Source organism: Nycticebus coucang, chromosome 8 (assembly GCF_027406575.1).
Source record: "Nycticebus coucang isolate mNycCou1 chromosome 8, mNycCou1.pri, whole genome shotgun sequence".
In the NCBI taxonomy this organism is placed as follows: domain Eukaryota; kingdom Metazoa; phylum Chordata; class Mammalia; order Primates; family Lorisidae; genus Nycticebus; species Nycticebus coucang.
Window position 1 is genome coordinate 102027458 of NC_069787.1, and position 22042 is coordinate 102049499.

General features: G+C 44.2%; 1 protein-coding gene across 2 annotated transcripts in view; it reads left to right on the forward strand.

Annotated features, from left to right (window-relative positions):
- The window catches only part of EPHB1 (EPH receptor B1), a 449583-nt gene that overhangs the window by 347250 nt on the left and 80291 nt on the right, over nt 1-22042 (forward strand). For both annotated transcript variants that reach the window (XM_053600199.1, XM_053600198.1), the window contains exons 6-9: nt 129-253; nt 8350-8512; nt 15651-15759; nt 16604-16668. In XM_053600199.1, the coding sequence (XP_053456174.1) occupies nt 129-253; nt 8350-8512; nt 15651-15759; nt 16604-16668 (462 nt within the window). The remainder of the gene's footprint in view (nt 1-128; nt 254-8349; nt 8513-15650; nt 15760-16603; nt 16669-22042) is intronic.

Sequence of the window (22042 nt, forward strand, 5' to 3'; positions counted from 1 at the left end):
AAGTTCTGCAGGTCCAGTTCAGCCGAGGAGAACGAAACCCGATGACATTTCTCTCCCTCCTTATGTCTGAAAGGTGGCACTTCTCCTTTGTGTCAGCTCAACTACACTGTCTCTTCTTCTCTCTCCAGCCCCCTCCACTGTTCCCATCATGCACCAGGTCAGTGCCACCATGAGGAGCATCACTTTGTCATGGCCACAGCCGGAGCAGCCCAATGGCATCATCCTGGACTATGAGATTCGGTACTATGAGAAGGTGAGCCAGCTCTGCCTGCAAGCTGTTCCACGGGTGGCTGCTAGCTAAGGGTACAAGGAGACAGGCTGGAAAGAGTCTTGAGAGGGTGAAATCTGGGGATGGAAGCCAGAGGGTCCCTGGAGGGACTGTCCAGGAAACAGCCTCCAAAGCCCAAGCACTTTCTCTGTTGACTCAGGAGAGAATCTTCCAATGCACCAACCTGCTGTCTGGATGATTCTGGCCGGGATGAGCAGGACCAGCCCTGTTCTTCTGGTCATGTGTTTCCTATACTAATGTGGATGCCATCAAACTTCCAGGTGTCCCTGAATTTTCAGAAGACTTGGTGGTTTTGTAGACCTGTCCTTTTTCAAAGTTTTTGATCATGTACCTCCAATATGTTTGTTTATTAAGAAATTATGCATACATATTATTGCACTAATATATTTGTGGAAGTTAAAACATGTAAATGGAAAATTTAAAGGAGGAGATATAAATAATAGAAATTTATGTATTATTTTCCTTGACTGCTCTTCAGCAGCTCTTTCTGGGGGCTATAGCAAGGCAGGTGCTTCCAAGAAAAGGGAAATGCTATGTTGTGGGGTTGGTACCTAGCCCATCTGCAAGGGAAGTAGCACATCCCTCCTATCACAGTGAGTTGCAGCATTTGCAAAAATCCTGGGAAAACGCAGTACTTCCTACAGTAACCCACCACATTCACATTATTTGTAAAAACACCGTTTTAATTTATTCGGCAAGTTTTTGTTGTCTGCTATTTGGTACCATTCTAGGATATATTAGTGATTAAACAGACAAAATTTCCTGCCCTTGTCTGGCTTACTTTCCAACAGAGGAAGAAAAACAATGAATGATAAAGAAAATAATTAAGGAAATCATATAGTATGTTCAAAAATGAACAATGTAAAGGAAAAAGGAATCAACAGAGCAGAGTAAAAATGCTTGGGAGAGTCAGGCTTATGAGAGAAGCAGGAGTTAAATATTGATGGAAGAGTACCGGTAGGCTTCTTGGAGAAGGTAAGATCTGAGTAAAGACTTTAAGAAGGTATGGTTGTTGTGAAGCAGCTCTCTAAGGGAGGAAGGGGCAATAACCTGTGCAAAGGTCCTGAGGCAGGGTCATGACTAGTGACTCCAGGAGCAGGAAGGAAACCAACATGACTGGAGTGTTGCACACAATAGTAGGTGAGAGAGGTTCCGAGGGGAGGTCATCATGTTGGACCTTAAGGGATGGAGCTTTTCTATGGAGTGAAATAGGACCACAGCAGGTTTAGGAGCAGAGGAGGAATGAGATCTGACTTAACATTTTGAACAGATTACACAGGCTGCCCCATTGAATATAGGTCTGCTAGTTCTATAATCATTGATAAGGATGACAGTGGCTTAAACCAGGGTGGAAGCAGAGGCTACCAAAATGTAGTTGATTTTCAAATATATAAACTTAAAGCAGAGCCAGAAGGATTTCCAACAAGTTGGATTTCAAGTGTGGGAAAGTTTTGGCCTAAACATGACTGGAACAATGTAGCCACCATTGAATGAAAAGGGAATCACTGTGGTTAGAGCATATTTGGGGTGAGGGAAGGAACAGAAGTTCAGCTCTGTGTCTGAAATGACTGTCATATGGCCAAGCAGAGATGGGAGGTAGGACGGAAGATGAGCACAACTGGAGTTCAGGAGAAGGGCCCACAGTGAAGATGTCCATCTGTGGGTTGTCAGTATCTGGACAGTATGAAAGCGCTGAGGCTGGGTGAGGTCATCCAGCAGGTCAGTGGAAATAAGAAGGGGATCAAGTACAGAGACCCTCAGCTGTGCACCAGGAAGGCTGTGTTCAGCAGGGCCCGGCCGCTCTGGGAGCAGAGCCCCAGCTTCCGTGCCCTCTGCGGCTAACCAGCCATGCAGCTACAGTCAAATTATTTAACCACTCTAAGTCACAGTTTTCACATTTGTAAATGGTAGCAATTTACCTCCCTGAAAGTAAAGGTCCAGATGGATAGCCAGTCTAGTCTGTGAGGAGGAGTGCCCTTCAGCCATTACTACCAAACTTGCAAGCAAGGTGGAGGGTTAAGCAGCGCTCTGTTCTACTTAAGGAATGTGAGATTTTATAAAGAGTTGACTTGGGCAGTGTCTGTGGCTCAAGGAGTAGGGCGCCGGTCCCATATGCCGGAGGGTGGTGGGTTCAAACCCAGCCCCGGCCAAAAAAAAAAAAAAAAAAAGAGTTGACTCAGATAATTCAGTGAATTGGACCTAATTTGATTTATAGGCACCCCTGTGGCCAATACACTTTGGATTTGGGGTTCTTATTTGCTTATTTTTTGTCTGCTAAAAAAGTAAATGTTGGCTTTCCAACATGTTTTAGACCAGTTTGTTTGGACCAGTTGACCACATCATTTCATTTTGTCACCAAAGCTGACCAACGGCTCCACAGATTACCATGTGTGGCCAGGATATGCTATGATGTTAGTGTCATCAGCAAGGGTCTACCCAGATCATTCCCCAACACGTGGACTTACAGTCCTGTTGACATAACAACTCATCTCAGAAAAATAACAGTTAAGTTATCCCTAGTATGCACCTACTATGTGCCAGGGGCTTTAGAAACGTTATCTACTTTTTCCTCAAACTCTATGGTGGTAAATGTTGGTATCGTTGCTACAGGTAAAGAAGTTTTAAAAATAGGAAAACAAATAAGTTAAAAAAAAAAAATAAACAACCTTGCCCAGGTCATACAGTTAGGAATAAAGGCCAGGCCATTGGCCCCACAGTCGGGCTGCTGCTGGGAAGGGGCAGAATGTGCTGGAGAACGCTTGACCTCCTTGTCTGCTAAGCCAAGAAAGTCACTTCTTTGACTCCTGTAGGAAGCTGAGGCAGGGGTCAAGGGCCTGAAGCCCTGGGGCTTGGGCCTGTGGATTTAGCACCTTCCTCCCAAACTAGCCCAGGCTCCCCTGCTGCCTTCGCTTTACACCTGAGCCTCCTCCCTTGAAAAACTGTAATTAACTTCAACTTAGGCTACGAAGGAAGCTCACTCTTCCATTTCAGGCCACATCTCTGTCTGCCTCTAATAGTTCATATTAATAATTAACAGACACACATAAGAGCAGCACACTGCCTGAGCAACTTCCACACCTCAGTGAGGCATAGTATCGTCCCCACCCCTGAGGACAGGATGCTTTCCATGGGAACACAGAAGATTCTTTGCCAAAGAACTGGTTACCATTTGGTATATTACTGTAGAACTCTCCTTCACTTGCAAAGTGCTTCACTATAAAATCCATTACATTGGCTTGACCATTTCTTATATGACTAAAGAAAAAGATACTAGCCCATAAGGGCATTTCAAAGCAATGATAATAACTCACCATGTATTAAGTACCTATTATGTGCCACATACACACAGATATATTAGCTTTGATTCTTAAAAGAATAAAAGAAACATACTTAAAAACAGATATAGCCAATTTATAGAAGATGGACCTAAGTCATAGAAAGTTTAAATGACTTACCCATGACCACACAGGTCACAACTCGGGAGTCCTAGAACCCAAGCTGTAGACATTTGTATTATATTTCAACACTGGAAACTTCTGAGCTTGATCAAGAGTGGATGCACTCACCATTGATGCTAAGCATCTCAAAATTAGTTTGGCCTCTAAAGTAAAAGATTGTATTTTCATATAAAATCCAAATATTTGAAAACAGAATGATGTGGCTATCTGCTTCACTTGGCCATGGAATCCTGGTTGTTAGAAGATGTAAACACAAACAGAATTCAGCCCAGTGGATGTCATAGATTCAGTCCACAGAGGCAAACCCCCCATTCCTCTATCCTGTGTCACCTCCTCTTGCCCAGGGATGTCCCAGCCCCTTCATCTAAGCCAGGATTCATCAAGCTTTTTCTACAAAGGACCAGATAGTAAATAATTTAGGCTTGTGGGCCATATAGGTCCTATCCCAACTCTACTCAACTCTGCCTGTGTAACAGGAAAGCAACCATAAGCAATATGTAAATAGGTGGAAGTGACTGGGTTCCAGTAGAACTTTCTAAAAATAGATCAGTGTTCCTGGCACCCCCTGATGGCTTCCTTGGATCTTCTGGTCCACATTATTATTGGTTTGTGCCTGGAACAACTTTCAATTTCATTCTGTAAAGAGAATCAATGAGGCTTTTGCTTCCTCCACCAGTTCATTAATAGAGAGCTCAGAGGCCATCAAGCTGATGACACCACCAGAGCCTCTTCCATGTTCATCTCCTTCCCCATTTTAATACGTTTCCATTCATCATTCTCTCTTGTTTACTGTCGTGTCCCACTTTTCACTCCTGGTGTCAGCGCTTGTGGGCAAACCATGGGAGGAGCATCTACATCTGCTCCCAGCTGTCTTAGTGATTAAGTACTTAGATGGTTACTCGCTCTTCATAGTAACAGTCCAGGCTGGGACGAGCTGGGTTAGGCCTTGGGAATTACTACCTTTCAAATTTTAGGATCATTTTCTCATAGCAACCCTTTCAGACCTTGGCAATATCATGTGCTCAATCGATTGGTTCAAATAACTGGACTGAAGCCTGTTTATTCATTCATTTAGCATTGAGCTATTGAGCGCCCAGGCGGTGCATGTGCTGTGCATGTCGGGTGGGAATGGAGAAATAAGGGAGACATGGTCTCTGCCCTCAACAGCTGCATCCTCCATCCTCTGTCTCCTGCACACTGATGAAATCAGTCATAAGCAACCTTGCTTGTGGCTGTCACACACTTGCCTGGAATTGATTTATGATTTTGTGGGAAACAAGAACTGATGCTCATTTTAATCACTGAACTTCTTCAAGGATATGTGGCCTGTGAAGTGATTATGGAGCAATGTTTATTCCTCACAATCTAAATACAAATGTATCAAAACACTTTTTTTCCAGTAAAAGCTACCCAGGCACTGCTCCAGGTATTTCAAGCACTGTGCAATTCCATGAGATTCCAGTAAAATCCAAAAATTCAGCCAGCTGCCTGGATTTTTATAGCAATGGGACAAGGTGATTTTCATAGTTTCAGATCTCAGATCTTCAGTCAAAATTGTAATGACCATCAGGGGTCCTCAAACTACGGCCCGCGGGCTACATGAGGCAGTGTGATTGTATTTTTTACTTCAAAATAAGATTATATGCAGTGTGCATAGGAATTTGTCCATAGTTTTTTTTTTTTAAACTATAGTCTGGTCCTCCAACGGTGTGAGGGACAGTGAACTGGCCCCCTGTTTAAAAAGTTTGAGGACCCCTTTGTCCCATCTAGAGTGGACAGACTTCTTTTTTTTTTTTTTTTTTTTATTAAATCATAACTGTATACAATGATATGATTATGGGGCATCATACACTCACTTCATAAGCCATTTGACACATTTTTATCACAGTGGTTAACATAGCCTTTCCGGCGTTATCTCAGTTACTGTGCCAAAACATTTACATTCTACATTTACCAAGTTTCGCAAATACCCCTGTAATATGCACCACAGGTGTGATCCCTCCGATTCCCCTCCCTCTATTCCTCCCTTATTGTGAGTGGGGAGGATCCCCTTCTATTTAAACAAATCAAGTGGTGAGTGGGGAGTTCCTCCACAGACTGTCTTTCCCTCCTAGGGCCCAGTAGATATTCTGTCCATTCCGGAGAGCAGGGGTCTCTTCGTAAATTCAAGCTGGTCTCAAACCTGTAGTCCCTTACAACTGCTCCCAAGTCATTTATTCCCACCCTTATGCCACCCACAATCCAGATATCCCAATTACTTGCAGGGTCCTAAACCCCAGTGGGCCTTGCTTTTGCATGTTTAATTCTGTTTTCACTCTCTACGCTCATCCATGTGGTTAATTTCTTTCATCTTTTATACTCAGATCCTGTCGCCCTTTCCCTAAGACCCTCCACATCTCCTTCCACATCTGGGCCGTGCCACCACCAGCCCTTTGCCAAGTGACTCAGCCGACACTGTAGTCATCTATTTTCTGGTCCACCCCAGAAGATGTTGCATTCCCAGAGGAGGACCATGCCTTTGTACCTGTGCATATATAGCACACAGCTGCAGTAGCCCATCAGTGTAACTGCCTGGCCAAATCAGTGAATGAGTGGATGAAGACACAAGAGGTCACCTTTGCCTTTGCAAAGCAGACTTTTTATATCTTAAGAGAATATCTTAACATTGTGCTGTTGTTATTTGACCTAACTCATCTCCTGTTTCCTCTATCTTTTGACTAAGGGCATGGCTTACAAATCTTCTGTCATACAGCTTTCCCCTCCTTTGCCACCCTGGCTCCAGAACCATGGAGCCTAGAACTCATTACAGTAGCCCAGATATGCCCGGGGACTTGGAGGCCTCCCACTCAGTGACTTAAGCTGTTAATTTTTACTGAGGTCCCTGTTTTGCTTTAGGATTCATGGTACAGACAAAGGCAGGCCCATACCCTAAGCTTTTGTTCCTACACACTTGGAGAGAGCCCATAACCTTTACAGAAAAAAGATACACTCACAGGGAAGAAATTAGGAAACAGGCTGATGTGTAAGAATATGTTAAGGCTGCAGTGTAATCTGGAAGGACTGCCGTGAAGAGTTTCCATTGGCCAGAATAGTAAGGGAAGCCTTCTGAGAAAGGAGGCCTTTGGGGAAAGAGGCTAAAGCAGCCCAGAGGGAGCACAGGAGCCCCAGAGAGGCATTCTAGACTGGAAAAACAGCCTGAGTACAGGCCTGGTGGCCATGGTGTGGCCCCTGGACTTAGGGGATGTGAGAGATTGGAACTGGCTTCATTATGAAGGGCCTGGGAACTTAGATTTAGGATAGCTTTAGGGGCCTTTTAAGAATAGAATTGTGGCATTGGGCAGGGGTGGGGTGTTTGGGAGCATCAGGAAAGATGGGAGGCTCCACAGGTCCATGCATAGATCACATGTTTAATAAGATAAATAGCAGCTTGGTGCTTATAGCTCAAGCAGCTAGGGTGCTAGCCACATACACCGGAGCTGGTGGGTTCAAACACAGCCTGGGCCTGACAAACAACAATGATAACTATACCCCCCGCCCAAAAAAAAATAGCTGGGCATTGTGGCAGGTGCCTATAGTCCCAGCTACTTGGGAGGCTGAGGCAAAAGAACTGCTTAAGCTCAAGAGTTTGAGGTTGCTGTGAGCTGTGACACCACAGCAGTCTACCAAAGGCAACATAGTGAGACTCTGTCTCAAAATAAATAAATAAATAAATAAGATGAATAGCAAAAAGGGGAAGCCACTCCTTAAGGGAACTTATAATAGGCAGTAGAGTCAGGATCAATGACACACAAATCTGCATACACCAGAGGACTCCTGTGTGCAGAGGACAGGGGCTGTCGAAGTCAGCACTCAAGGTGCTGCATAGAGTGACCAACTGGAGAGTGGGGCTGAGCCCATGTAGGTGGGGCATGAGGACACGGGGCCTCCTCTCCAGGCAGAGGGGCATGCCCTCCCGGGTGTGGGTGGGGAGGAGCTGGGGGATGGGCACCCAGGCACAGGCCAAGGAGAAGGCAGACACAGGTGTGGGAGGCAGTCCAGAATGGCCTCAACTTATTCAGCAGGGTAGACCCAAAGCTTTTGCCTAAGTACTTGAGGGACCTTAAGGAGTGACCTAGAACAGCCATTGCAAGGAGTGACCAGAGAGAGATTTGAGAAGGGAGGAGAAACCCGACAGACAGCTCAGCAGAAGTGAGACAAAGCAAGGCAGGTAGGGAGCAGGTGGACGTTGCCCAGTTTGCTTCTGCTGAGATCAGAGACTTTATAGAATTTTGCAAAGTTGCATGTGCTGTTCCTCCACCTCTGAACCCTGGGGGTGAAGGCCTGGAAAATGATTATGAGCCCTCTTGCCAGGCCCTGAGAGCTCACACGTTCCCTCAGACTTCTTCCTTCGGACAGCAGCTGGCTCGTAGTCCCGAGCTGGCTCTGTAGCCCTGTGGTCTAGGATTCCTGTCCCCATTCAGAGGGATGGCCTGATACTGGTGACAACTTCTAGCAAAGCTGTAGGACCAAGGGCTGATGGGGCCTGAGTACTGCAGTGCAGAATGGCTGGAGGTGCAGCCCGTGGGATCAGGCTGGTGACCCTTCTCCTTTGCTCTTTTTTAGGAACACAACGAGTTTAACTCCTCCATGGCCAGGAGCCAGACCAACACAGCACGGATCGATGGGCTGCGTCCTGGCATGGTGTATGTGGTGCAGGTGCGCGCCCGCACTGTGGCGGGCTATGGCAAGTTCAGTGGCAAGATGTGCTTCCAAACTCTGACGGATGGTAAGGGGGGCAATAACATGAGCACAGGGCAGGCCTTGGGATGGGGGTGGGGAGCAACCCTGAAGATGCTGTACTCACAGACAAAATGCCAGCCTCCAAATGGATTTTGGTGGAATTCCTTTGGAAGGGTTTGCCTCCTTGTAGGACTATGGAGACTTGTTCCATTCACCAGTCAGGGCATCTCTCTAAAGTCTGGCCCATTTTTCTCCCAACACCTGATTAGATTTACCTTTGAAGAATCTCTCACCAGGTATGGTCCTGCATTTGCGCAGCAATGAGACCCCCTTTTGCCTCTTTCTCCGGGTCCAGATGCCTGTGCGTCTCACCCTTGCTCCCACTCTGCTCCTCTGTGCTGGAGGTCTGGAAGCTGAGCTTGCAGCCTCATTGCTCAGCCTAGGTCTCCAGGAGGGACACGGAGAGACAAAATTTTGGGTGTTGTAATCTTGTACACCTGGAGATCTCAGAATATTTAAAGCAAATTCACGTAAGACCCCCAGGAGGTCCTGCTCAAGTGTCTCCAGAGCAAGCAACCAAACTGTCTTCAAGGCCAAAAGTCTGTCACCAAAAATACTTCTACCTTTGGGTAGAAGTTCTCTATTATAACTATTGCTGCCAGTCCTCTGAGAACACCCACTTCAGTAGTTCTGAAAATGTGATTTCCCTCTAGCCTTAGCACCTGTGGGCGTATCTTTCTGACTGTGTCCACTGCTTTCTCCCTAGTTAGCCATTTACCATAGCTTATGTATCTGTCTACTTACCTGTCTATATTTATTATTCACTTATAAACTTTTCCCTGGTAAGTTTTCCAAATGTCAGGCTATTCCTAACTTTACAAATTAAAAGCTTTTCATTTTTTCTTAATTAGTTAAATTATATAAAAACAGTCTGCCCTTAACATAGCATTTTATTTTAGGCCAACACTCTTAGACTGGGTATTTGATAGGACCTGAAGTTTTATAATGACTCACATTGTAGTTTTTTTTAACAATATTAAAGTGTGTTAGAAACACTTAAAAATCAGATGGTTTCTTGTACAAATCAGAATGTTCATTTTCTTTTTTTTTTTTATTAAATCATAGCTGTGTACATTGATATAATCATGGGGCATCATTCACTAGCTTCACAGACCATTTACCAAATTTCACATATACCCTTGTAAGATGCACCGCAGGTGTAATCCCACCAATCCCCTTCCCTCTACCCACCTCCCCCCTCCCTCCCCTCCCTTTCCCCCTTCCCCCTATTCTTAGGTTATAACTGGGTTATAGCTTTCATGTGAAAACCCTAAGTTAGTTTCATAGTAGGGCTGAGTACATTGGGTACTTTTTCTTCCATTCTTGAGATACTTTACTAAGAAGAATATGTTCCAGCTCCATCCATGTAAACATGAAAGAGCTGGAAAGTCTCCATCTTTCTTTAAGGCTACATAATATTCCATGGTGTACATATACCACAATTTATTAATCCATTCGTGGATCGATGGGCACTTGGGCTTCTTCCATGACTTAGAATGTTCATTTTCTTGTAAAAAACTGTAAGAGAATCCAACGTAGGGGGGTTCTCTGCAGTGAGGACCTTGCCTTAGAACTGAGTAAGTGCTGGCTGCCCTCCTGCAGTGCCCTCCTTCTCTCAAAGAATCAAACCTGGGTGCCAGCCCCTGCAGGATCGGAGTTTGCAACCTATTCTATATTTGAGATGAGTTTTCTCTTGTATTTTGAGGATGGTGAGATGGAGTAGAAAGGTGAGCCAGCTCACTGAGATTAATAATGCTAGAATGGAGAGAATACACACTGTCTTCTTTTTCCTTAAGGACTCTGTCCTCCTCTCTGCACCTCCATTACCGTCTAGATTTATAAGCACTTTGGCATCAAGAGGTACACAGGTTTAAAAGTCCAAAACTCAAAATGCTCTAAGCACTTTTCTCTTCAAAATTCTGCTAGATAAATCAAGAAGTAACAAATTTCTCCCAAGCAGGCTATTTCTTTTACATTTGTCAGTTAAGTTTTGCAAACCCAAGAGGGGCTGGATATAAGAGAATTCTGGTAAGTGGCCAAATTTGGTAGTATTTATCTTAATGACTGAGGCTCACCCCTTGGTAGTGTTTATGTTCACTGAGGCCACAGGCCTGTCTGCACACCAAAGGTAGCCTGAAGGTTGATCAATGCCAGGGTCACTGGGGCTGGGACGACCCTGTGGAACCCTGCCCAGGGTTGATGGCCACATTCCAGGCTAGTGACCTCTATATGTTGCAGGCCCACTATGGTCCTGGGCTGCTCTTAGCTGCAGTGTGCTAACCTTTGACTTAGCTGCCTACATATTTTTAAACCATTCATGTTTCATGTTGCTTTATGAAGTTTTTAATTTATAAAGACATTATTGAGGACTCTTCACTGTGGTTCCTTACAATTTCTCTCTCTCTCTTTTTTTTTTCTGCTAAATATATATATATATATTTTTTTTTATTAAATCATAACTGTATACAATGATATGATTATGGGGCATCATACACTCACTTCATAAGCCATTTGACACATTTTTATCACAGTGGTTAACATAGCCTTTCCGGCGTTATCTCAGTTACTGTGCCAAAACATTTACATTCTACATTTACCAAGTTTCGCAAATACCCCTGTAATATGCACCACAGGTGTGATCCCTCCGATTCCCCTCCCTCTACCCACCCCCCCCTTTCCCACTTCCCCCTATTGTTAAGTTGTAGCTGGGTTATAGCTTTCATGTGAGAGTCCCAAATTAGTTTCATAGTAGGGCTGTGTACATTGGGTATTTTTTCTTCCATTCTTGGGATACTTTACTAAGAAGAATATGTTCCAGCTCCATCCATGTAAACATGAAAGAGGTAAAGTCTCCATCTTTCTTTAAGGCTGCATAGTATTCCATGGTATACATATACCACAATTTATTAATCCATTCGTGGATCGATGGGCACTTGGGCTTTTTCCATGACTTAGCTATTATGAATTGGGCTGCAATAAACATTCTGGTACAAATATCTTTGTTATGTTGTGATTTTTGGTCTTCTGGGTATATGCCCAGCAGAGGGATTACAGGATTGAATGGCAGATCTATTTTTAGATCTCTGAGTGTTCTCCATATATCTTTCCAAAAGGAATGTATTAATTTGCATTCCCACCAGCAGTGCAGAAGTGTTCCCTTTTCTCCGCATCCACGCCAACATCTCTGGTCTTGAGATTTTGTGATATAGGCTAGTCTCATTGGAGTTAGATGATATCTCAAAGTAGTTTTGATTTGCATTTCTCTGATGATTAAAGATGATGAGCATTTTTTCATATGTCTGAAGGCCGTGCGCCTGTCTTCTTCAGAGAAGTTTCTCTTCAAATCCCTTGCCCAGCCTGCGATGGGATCCCTTGTTTTTTTCTTGCTGATGCGTTTGAGTTCTCTGTGGATTCTGGTTATTAAACCTTTGTCAGAGATATACCCTGCAAATATCTTCTCCCATTCTGAGGGCTGTCTGCTTACTCTGCTTACTGTGTTCTTAGCTGTGCAGAAGCTTTTTAGTTTGATCAAGTCCCAGTAGTGTATTTTTGAAGCTGCTTCAATTGCCCGGGGGGTTCTCCTCATGAAATACTCACCCAGACCAATTTCTTCAAGGGTTTTCCCTGCATTCTCCTCTAGTATTTTTATAGTTTCATGTCTTAAGTTTAAATCTTTAATCCAATGAGAGTCTATCTTAGTTAATGGTGAAAGGTGTGGGTCCAATTTCAGTCTTCTGCAGGTTGCCAGCCAGTTCACCCAGCACCATTTGTTAAATAGGGAATCTTTTCCCCACTGAATGTTTTTAATTGGCTTGTCAAAAATCAAATAGCGGTAAGTAGCTGGATTCATCTCTTGGTTCTCTATTCTGTTCCAGATATCTACTTCTCTGTTTTTGTGCCAATACCATGCTGTTTTGATCACTATCGATTTGTAGTAAAGTCTGAGGTCTGGTAGTGTGATTCCTCCTGTTTTGTTTTTATTTCTGAGTAATGTTTTGGCTATTTGAGGTTTTTTCTGATTCCATATAAAACGAAGTAATGTTTTTTCAAGATCTTTAAAATATGACAGTGGAGCTTTAATAGGGAGTGCGTTGAAATTATATATTGCTTTGGGTAGTATGGACATTTTGATAATGTTGATTCTTCCTAGCCATGAGCATGGTATGTTTTTCCATTTGTTAACATTTTCAGCTATTTCTTTTCTTAGAGTTTCATAGTTCTCTTTATAGAGATCTTTCACGTCTTTTGTTAGGTAAATTCCCAAATATTTCATCTTCTTTGGCACTACTGTGAATGGGATAGAGTCCTTAACTGCTTTTTCAATTTGACTGTTGTTGGTGTATATAAAGGCTACCGATTTATGAATGTTGATTTTGTAACCTGAGACGCTGCTGTATTCCTTGATCACTTCTAGGAGTTTTGTAGTAGAGTCCCTAGTGTTTTCCAGATACACAATCATATCATCTGCGAAGAGCGAGAGTTTGATCTCTTCTGACCCTATATGGATACCCTTGATCGCCTTTTCTTCCCTAATTGCGGTGGCTAAAACTTCCATTACAATGTTGAAAAGCAATGGAGACAATGGGCAGCCTTGTCTGGTTCCTGATCTGAGTGGAAATGATTCCAATTTAACTCCATTCAATATGATATTGGCTGTGGGTTTGCTGTAGATAGCCTCTATCAGTTTAAGAAAAGTCCCTTCTAGACCAATTTTCTTGAGTGTTCTGATCATGAAGGGATGCTGGATATTATCAAAAGCTTTTTCTGCATCGATTGAGAGAATCATATGGTCTTTGTTTTTTAATTTGTTTATGTGCTGAATTACATTTATAGATTTACGTATATTGAACCAGCCTTGAGACCCTGGGATAAAACCAACTTGGTCATGATGTATAATTTGTTTGATGTGTTGCTGGATTCTGTTTGTTAGGATCTTATTGAATATTTTTGCATCTATATTCATTAGTGATATTGGTCTATAATTTTCTTTTCTTGTTGGGTCTTTTCCTGGTTTGGGGATCAGGGTGATGTTTGCTTCATAGAACGTGTTGGGTAGTCTTCCTTCTTTTTCTACATTTTGGAACAGGTTGAGTAATATAGGTACTAATTCCTCTTTAAAGGTTTGGTAGAATTCTGACGTGAAACCATCTGGTCCCGGGCTTTTCTTTTTAGGGAGGTTTTGTATAGTTGATGCTATTTCTGAACTTGATATGGGTCTGTTCAACATTTCCACTTGATTCTGGTTAAGTCTTGGAAGGGACACTGCAAAGGCAGTTCTAAGAGGGAAATTTATAGCACTGCAAGCCTTCCTCAAGAGAACGGAAAGAGAGGAAGTTAACAACTTAATGGGACATCTCAAGCAACTGGAAAAGGAAGAACATTCCAACCCCAAACCCAGTAGAAGAAAAGAAATAACCAAAATTAGAGCAGAATTAAATGAAATTGAAAACAAAAGAATAATACAACAGATCAATAAATCAAAAAGCTGGTTTTTTGAAAAGGTCAATAAAATAGATAAACCTCTGGCCAACCTAATCAGGAAAAAAAGAGTAAAATCTCTAATATCATCAATCAGAAACAACAAAGATGAAATAACCACAGACTCATCAGAAATCCAAAAAATCCTTAATGAATATTACAAGAAACTTTATTCTCAGAAATATGAAAATCTGAAGGAAATAGATAAATATATATTTTTTAAACATACAATAGAAAAGCCTTTCAGGTGAGGGCAACTGAAACTCCACCTCCAGTCTTTAAAATTGATTTCTGTAGGGTGGGAGGTTTAAGAACCAACACTCTTGTGTGTAGAAGTCTCTTTCTCTGCCCACACAGTTGGAGGATATTTCTCAAACGTGGAGGAGCATAAGAATCACCCAGAATATTTGTTAAATATGCAGATACCCTTCTCCTCACACAGAGGTTCCGATTCAGTGGACCTGAAGAAGGGCCCAGAAACAGTCCTTTGCAGCAGTCAGGCTCAGATATTCTGATGCAGGTCATGGGGAAACTCTCTATATACGAGGTATCATTATTAGCATTACCAGATAAAATAGATGATAACCATAAAACTTGAATTTCAGACAACCAACAAATAATATCTTTGTATGAGTATCTCTTAAGGAATATTTTAGAACACACTTATACTAAAACTCATCAGAAACTCATCGTTAACTGATGGCCTTGTATTTTTATTTCCTCTATTTGACAACCCTAATTATAATAGAACATAAATAGCTTCAGCTCCATATGCCTTGGTCCTACACATTAGGTCCTTAACACCAGTGAAAGAATAGCCACCATAATGATCTTAACAGGCAGCCAGATGGGCCAAGTAGCTTGTATGGATTAAAGAAAAGAGAACTCATATTTGGGGCACCTATAATAGGTTGAGAAATATGAAATGCACTTCACATCATTTTTTAAACAGACAGGGTCAGAGAGATTTTGTCCAAGATCATGAAAAGCTTACTCATGGTAACACCTGGGTTTGGACAAGCTCTGTCTGTGGCTATGACCCCTGGGCTTTCCGTGCCTCTGTGCAATACAGCATGGTTTTAACATTTGGTGAAAGCCTTGATCTTTTTCTTCTTGAGTGGGAGCTTAGAGTGCTGGACCATTTCTCAGGGATTTCTTCATCTTTCACAGCACCTGGTGTGGTGCTGGCTGACTGCAGACTCTCTTTAAATATCTCCTTCATGAAACTCTTGGCTATGCTGCATTTTCAGGAACTTCATACATCAGAAGATATTTTAGCAGTGGCTGGATAATTCTCCTCCACTGGATCATCCTTGGCATGGGTTATAGTCCTTTGAGAGACCTTCCAAATGAGGAGATACAGATTGAAGTCATCTCTGCTCCAGCTCTGAGACAAATGTCATCAGCCTTCAGTTCTCAGATTCTCTCTCTGTCACTGCTGTTTCATTTCTATTGTCATTGTCCTCCATTTTGGGTTGTTTTTGCTTATTTGTGACTTAAATATTATTCTTTGATTTGGTTGGGCATACATCTCTGATGCATAGAGATGTTCATATCTATACACACACATGTATAATCCATACAGTGAGTACCAGCTGTATGCAAGGGGCACATGGGTAGCATTCTAATTCTTCTTTCTCTCCTAGATGATTACAAGTCAGAGCTGAGGGAGCAGCTGCCCCTGATTGCTGGCTCAGCAGCGGCTGGGGTTGTGTTTGTCGTGTCCTTGGTGGCCATCTCCATCGTCTGTAGCAGGTATGTTCTCCACTCCTGTTTGCTTTCCTCAGTCCTAGCATGCCCCTTCCCAGGCTGTGTGGACCAGGCAGGGTCTGTCCATTCACGGACACGATCATCACTCCACCTCAAACCACAGGCAGCCTAGAATTCTCCAGATTATTTATTTTCTGTGCCTGGGATAAAATCCATCTGAGAGCTAGGCAAGGCTAGCAGTAAACAGCATTCATCCTCGGACCTCATTTTAACCAAGACTTTCAGCCCCCCTCACCCACAATGGCTTTTCAGAGTGACAGTTACAAAATTGCATCTGACCCAGTAGAGCATCACGGCTTGTGCACAGCCCATCCTCCAGTTAGAGAGCTCAGGCCCTCAGCACTTGGCAAAAGGCAGAGGAGCAAGAGAGGGGGCAGGGAGGAAAAGAGCAGCTTCCAGTTTTGCAGGGAAGCTGGCCCTGAAGGCCTTGTGAATGTTTAACGCTGCTGCTACTGCCTTTGCTGGGTAACTCAGAATCTGCGGTGCAGAGCCCTGTAGTTGGCTCCTTCCCAAGCAGTTCTGCAGTGTGGCTCAAGCACCAGTGGGCACCTTCCTCACCTCTGCCTTCTGACTTGGGGAGGACACAGCCCTGACAAGCTTTTGCAAGACCTTGACTTGGAAGCAGACACATCTGCCCACAGGAGTGAGTAGTGGTCAACCAGAAAGCTGAGCAAAGCAGGAGCAAAACCTCAAAGTGAGGGCTGCCCAGTTGTCAAGCCTGGGAGATGCCCTGGTGAGCCTGCATCTGGACATAAGGCCTGGGAGGTCCCTGGAGCAGAGTGGTGGATGTGCACTCTGGCTGAGAAAGCCCTCTTCTCTGTATCTGCAGGAAACGAGCTTATAGCAAGGAGGCCGTGTACAGCGATAAGCTTCAGCATTACAGCACAGGCAGAGGTGAGTAGAAAGCAGCCACCCACTTCCTGACCCCTGGTGGGCCCACTGGGTCAAGTAGGCCAGTGCTTCGAGCGCTCCTTGTAGCCAAACTAGCTGGCCCCAGTAGCAAGTGCCCTATCAGCCCCAGTGCTTAGGGCAGCTTCTCTCTGCAGGTCCCGGGGGAACACAGGCTGCCCTGCCTTCTGCCTTCGGCCTATTGTGGGCACTCACTGGATGCCTGGTCGGTAGATTATCCTCTGCATTGATAAGCTGTATAGGACACCGAATGCAGGGAAAAGATTGAGTTTAACAAGTCAATGAATTCTGAAATCAGACTCAGTGGGAAAAAGATGGAGGGTTCTCTATTAACATCTTCTGCCTTATCTTATCCAATTGAGTGGCTAGGGAATGTGTTAACCAAATTCACAGATAAGCCATGGAACATGAATGTAGGGAATTAAAAAGATAGCAGAGCCCAAGAGGCCAAAGTGCTGGAATATCTCCCAAGTGTTTTCTTTTAAGCAGTATCTTTAAAAGTTTTTCTCAGTCATTACTCTATTCCTCTCTTTTTAAAATACCTATGTATATAAAACATTTTTATAACTAAGATTCTCTTTACCAATGTGCCACAAAAAGTGCTATGTCAGAATTGTTCTTTCATCTTTATAATTACAAAATTGCTAGATTGGAAAAAGGTCCTGTTAGGTCAGTTAGGTCACCTTCCTGCCTCCAGAAAGCTGTACGCTCAGATGCTTACAGCAGACACATTTTGTTTCTAAATAACTCCTTTGAATTCCACGGACACTCTCAGAAATCTATCCCAGCACTTCGTGCTCTGCTCAGCCACAGGCTTCCTCTGTAAGCCACCTCTCACCTCAGCCCCCCTGTGCAATGTAAGCCCTTTCCTTCCATTTCTCTCAGCAGTGAGTATGGGGAACAGGCCTTGCAGGCACCCCTACACTAAGCATGCCTTCCCTGGGGGGACTTCTGAGAGCAAACATGGACTCCAAGGCGAAAGTTCTCATGGATCAGACTCCTTCTTCTAGGTTCCCTGAGCTGGGAAAGTGATGCCAGCATGTTTAGAACAGCAGCTCTGGCATGGAGGAGCTTAAGTTCCAGCATGGCCAGTGCTGGACAAAGGATGCTCTGTAGACATGGCTTTGAATCCAAGGTCAAGACCCTACCAAGGGTGGGTTGGGAACCAAGCTGTTGGCACTGGGCTGCTGCACAGGGCATCACTGCTGGAAGGAGCCATGGGTGGGCTCAGCACTGGCTCAGAGCATAGCTGTTCTCTGTGGTCATCCAGGGCAACCTCTACCATCAGTAGCCCCCACCACGAGCAGCCCAAGTGGCAGCCCTATCTAAAGTCACGTACACAGCTCCTGTTACACTCACATTCCTGTTTACTCCCCTTTTTATCCCCTCCAGGCCACCTGGGCCTCCATTGTCACTGATTTCACAGGAATCTACACTACTGTGTTCTCTCCTTTCTTATGGTCTGACTGCCTTGCTCCATAATCTATAGATACTTTTACTTTTATTAACCTGTGCATTAGTCCTGCCAGGCAGGGCTTAGTTTTCCCGTTGAAAAGTAGAGACTTTGATTGTACTCCTGATTCTCAAGTGATGGTGCATCCCCCAGGGTGCCTTGGAACCTCCTCTCTGCTTTCTTCATCTCCCTGTTCCCACTCTGCCTCAATATTCTGACATTGTACCCTGCCTCTTGCTCTGGCCTGACTCCTTGTCATGATAAGCTACTATAAGGTCCCTGTCAGATCTGGGATCCTGGAAGCCTTTGGACGAAACATTTAGAGATGGCCATGCCAATGGGAAAGCAGAGTTAGGACCACAGGGATACAAAATTGGGTTTAAAAGAAGGAATCCCATTTTCGAGTATAGAGAAACCCAAATCTGCTTTAGTTTGCCTTAGGGGGAGCCCCCATTCTAGAGTCACGCAAGGTAAGCCTTCATTCCATGCCTGAGGTAGACTACAGAGGGTCCCCAGACATCAAGTGGTGTAGAACTCAGAGTCCTTTTGGATACTTAGGTTTAATTGAGATCTGGTTGAGCTGTGGATCTGTTAGTCCACCATGTGGTGTCCATGTGCACAAAAGTAAGCTTCCAAAATGTCCACAGCCACATTTTAGGGGACTCTGTCACCTTTCAGGCCAACAGAGAGAGGCTTTCCTGGTTCCCAGGGTCCATAGAAAAACCAGTCTGCCGTGTGCAGTGATAGTGGCCTTACTGTGACCAGAGAAGACGGCTGAAGGCAGGTGTGACAAGCTGCACTCTTCCTTCCTAGGGACTTGGATGGATGGAGAGTTCTTTGCGGACCTGATTTCACTCCCTTGGCTGCCTTAGAAGTTTGTCCTCCTTTTAATTTGGTTCCCCTTTTCTAAATGTCTTTTCCTCCTTTCATAGCTATTCTCTTTTTATCTAATCCCTGACACCTGGTTCCTCTTTGCACCTAGATTCTCTAAACTTCCAGTCTCCTGGACTGAACTGCACATGGACATTTTCTCTTGTGAACATCCATCTCCCTGACTAAAGCTATTACTGTTGGAGAATCATGGTCAAAGTGCTGTAGAGCAGGAGGAAGGCTCAGCACACATAACATAAGAGGCAACTGAAGGCTCTGATGGAAGGAGGGCCTGGCCAAAGAGGAGAGAGGGACAGGAGTGATGGGTTAGGGAGCCTCCTCTGTGCTCTGCCTTGGGAGCTTTCTTCTAGAGGCTCACCTAAACTCACCTACCCTTTACAACCACCGCAGGAGATGGGCACTACTCTAGGAAGGTTAGGGCACAGGCCCATAGGTAGTAGAAGTAAACTGCACACCCTCTAAGTCTGGCTGCAGAGTCCATGCTCTTGCCACAGCCTGATCGTGAGGAACACTCCAGGACTAATCCCAGATGTCCTAGTTTGTGGTTGGGTCTTTCCTCTGGGTCCCTCTGCAGAAAGCGGGAAGGTTGATGATGTCTGATCTGAGTGTGTGCACACAACTATACTCAGACCATCATCACATGCATGTACCTCTGCCGGATGTGGACAGCAACCTGGGAATCTGGGGATTTCTTGCCCCGGTAGTGACAGAAAGCCTATAGTAGCTCCCTAGCTCTTTCACCAATGCCCAAGAGAGCCCCCATCTTTCTTCCCTGCCAAAGGGCACAGGAGCTTCAGAGAGGCTGGCAACCCCGGCCCTCCAGACCGCCTCTTCAAACTGATGCAAAGGCTGACGGAGACATATAACATGTTTGCACAAAATGTTTGCCAACACAATACTTCTCTAGGCAGTAGAGACATGGCAGGTTTGGTAAATTTGAGAACATAATGTGGTCTCCAGGGCATGAGTTTATGTTACTCCTATGAGTCTAGAGCATGGTGGAATGTAAAGCGATTTTTGTATTTGGGTGGAAAGAGCCTAGCAGGAAGGCAGGCTGGGAAGAGGCGGTATGCTAGGTATGCTGCTGCATGCTTGGACGAAGGGCCTGAAGCCTTTAGTGTGAGTTCAGGGGTGGGCTTCCCACATCCAGGAGAAGGCAGAGAGACAGTGGGTTCTTGAGGATTTTGTAGGCCAGTTCTCAGAAGGTGCGGGCTGACTAAAAATCACCTGGACAAGATAATCTAGGTGGGCCAGGTGGCCACCTACATGATCTAACTTGACAAAGGTAGGCTTCGGAATCTATCCTTAGAAAAGTTCCAGTTGAGGCCAGGGGCAGTGGCTCACGTCTGTAATACCAGCACTTGGGAGTCAGAGGAGGGTGGATTGCCTGAGCTCACAGGTTTGAGACCAGCCTGAGTCAGAGTGAGACCCCACCTCTAAAAATTATCGGGCATTGTGTCAGGCACGTATACTCCCAGATACTTGGGAGGCTAAGGCATGAGAATCGCTTGAGCCCAAGAGTTTGAGGTTGCTGTAAGCTATGATGCCATGGCACTCTACCAAGGGTGACAAAGTGAGACTCTGTCTCAAAAAAAAAAAAGAAAAGAAAAGAAAAGTTCCCCTTTGCTTCTGCATTTGATAAGTGGTAATACTCAGGTTTTGCAGGGCTTAGGTCACTACAGACTTTACGGTGGTTGATACCTCCCTGCTTCTGAGCTGGGTAGAGTGTGCGGGGTACGCAGAGAGGAAGATGAGTGCTTGTTAAAGAGTAAGGAGTCGGGACTTTGAGGAAGCAGCCTGGACAGAATCACATCCATGAGTAAGCAACTCAAATCAAAGCAGTGCTATTGTTAAGCTTTTAGAAAAGCCCAAACAAATGGTGTATGGGCTAGAGGGCAGAGCACAGATACTAGAGAACAGGAGTGTGAGCTTGATCTCTGCCAAACACGTGGAGAGACTACGAAACCAATGGGTTCTAGGCATTTAAACTTGAATTCAGTGATCACTGGAAACCAACACTGGTTCATTAAGAAAAAATTATGGGCACCTCATCTCATTTAATGGTTATACGTTTAGTAAATTCAAGAGGAATTGCAGATGTAGTGAATTGTTATTTTGGTGAAAACATATTATAGTCTCCTAAGGGAAAGCATTTGTTAAGTGGATATAGAGCTTGTCTTCATACCAAAAGAAAGTAGGTTAGCAATGCTGTCAGCCAGGAAGAAAGTCCCCAGTGCTATACTAGTCCTTGTCCTACTCAAGTCTCGTTTGTGGCACTGCGTTTTAAATTCATGAGTCAGGTGCAAGCATGGGGAAGCTTATCGAGTTTGCAGGTAACAGTTGGGGAGAATGACTAACGTTAGAGATGATAAATCAAAATTCAGAACCATCTAACAGCTTTGAATGCTAATTTGAAATCTGCAAGACAAAATGTTAGCAGGATAAATCTGAATCTGGTGTTTAGGTTAAAACAAAAATAAAGCAGTACAAATAGGAGGAGTCCTGATTTACTATTTATTTATGTGAAAAAAATTTAAATCTTTAGTTGACCGCATGTTAATATCACTCATACATAGCTGAAAAAGTCAAGCACTGTTATTGATACAGAATACTACTACTAATAACCAACTGCTAATAACAATCTGTTCACTACTGTATAGATGTTAACTAATTTAATCTTCCCAATAGCCCTATGGGGGTATATTTCATATACGAGGAAACAAAACCACAAAGAGGACAAGTAACTTGTCCGGAGTCTTAGAATTAGTGATTTGCAAAAAACAAACAAACAAAAAACCTGAGTTGTAAAACTCAAGTCTGCACGACTCTGTGGACTGATTACAGTTCAGATCAGAAGAGGTGACACAGACACAGCATCCTCCACGCAGGAAGAGCACAACTAGAGTGATCCCCTCAGTTCCGGGACCCCATTTCAAGGACATTGTCTGCAAAGTACCTGTCCAGAGGAGAGCAGACTGCTGGAGGAGTGGCCAGTCCTGACCTGCTAGCAAAGAG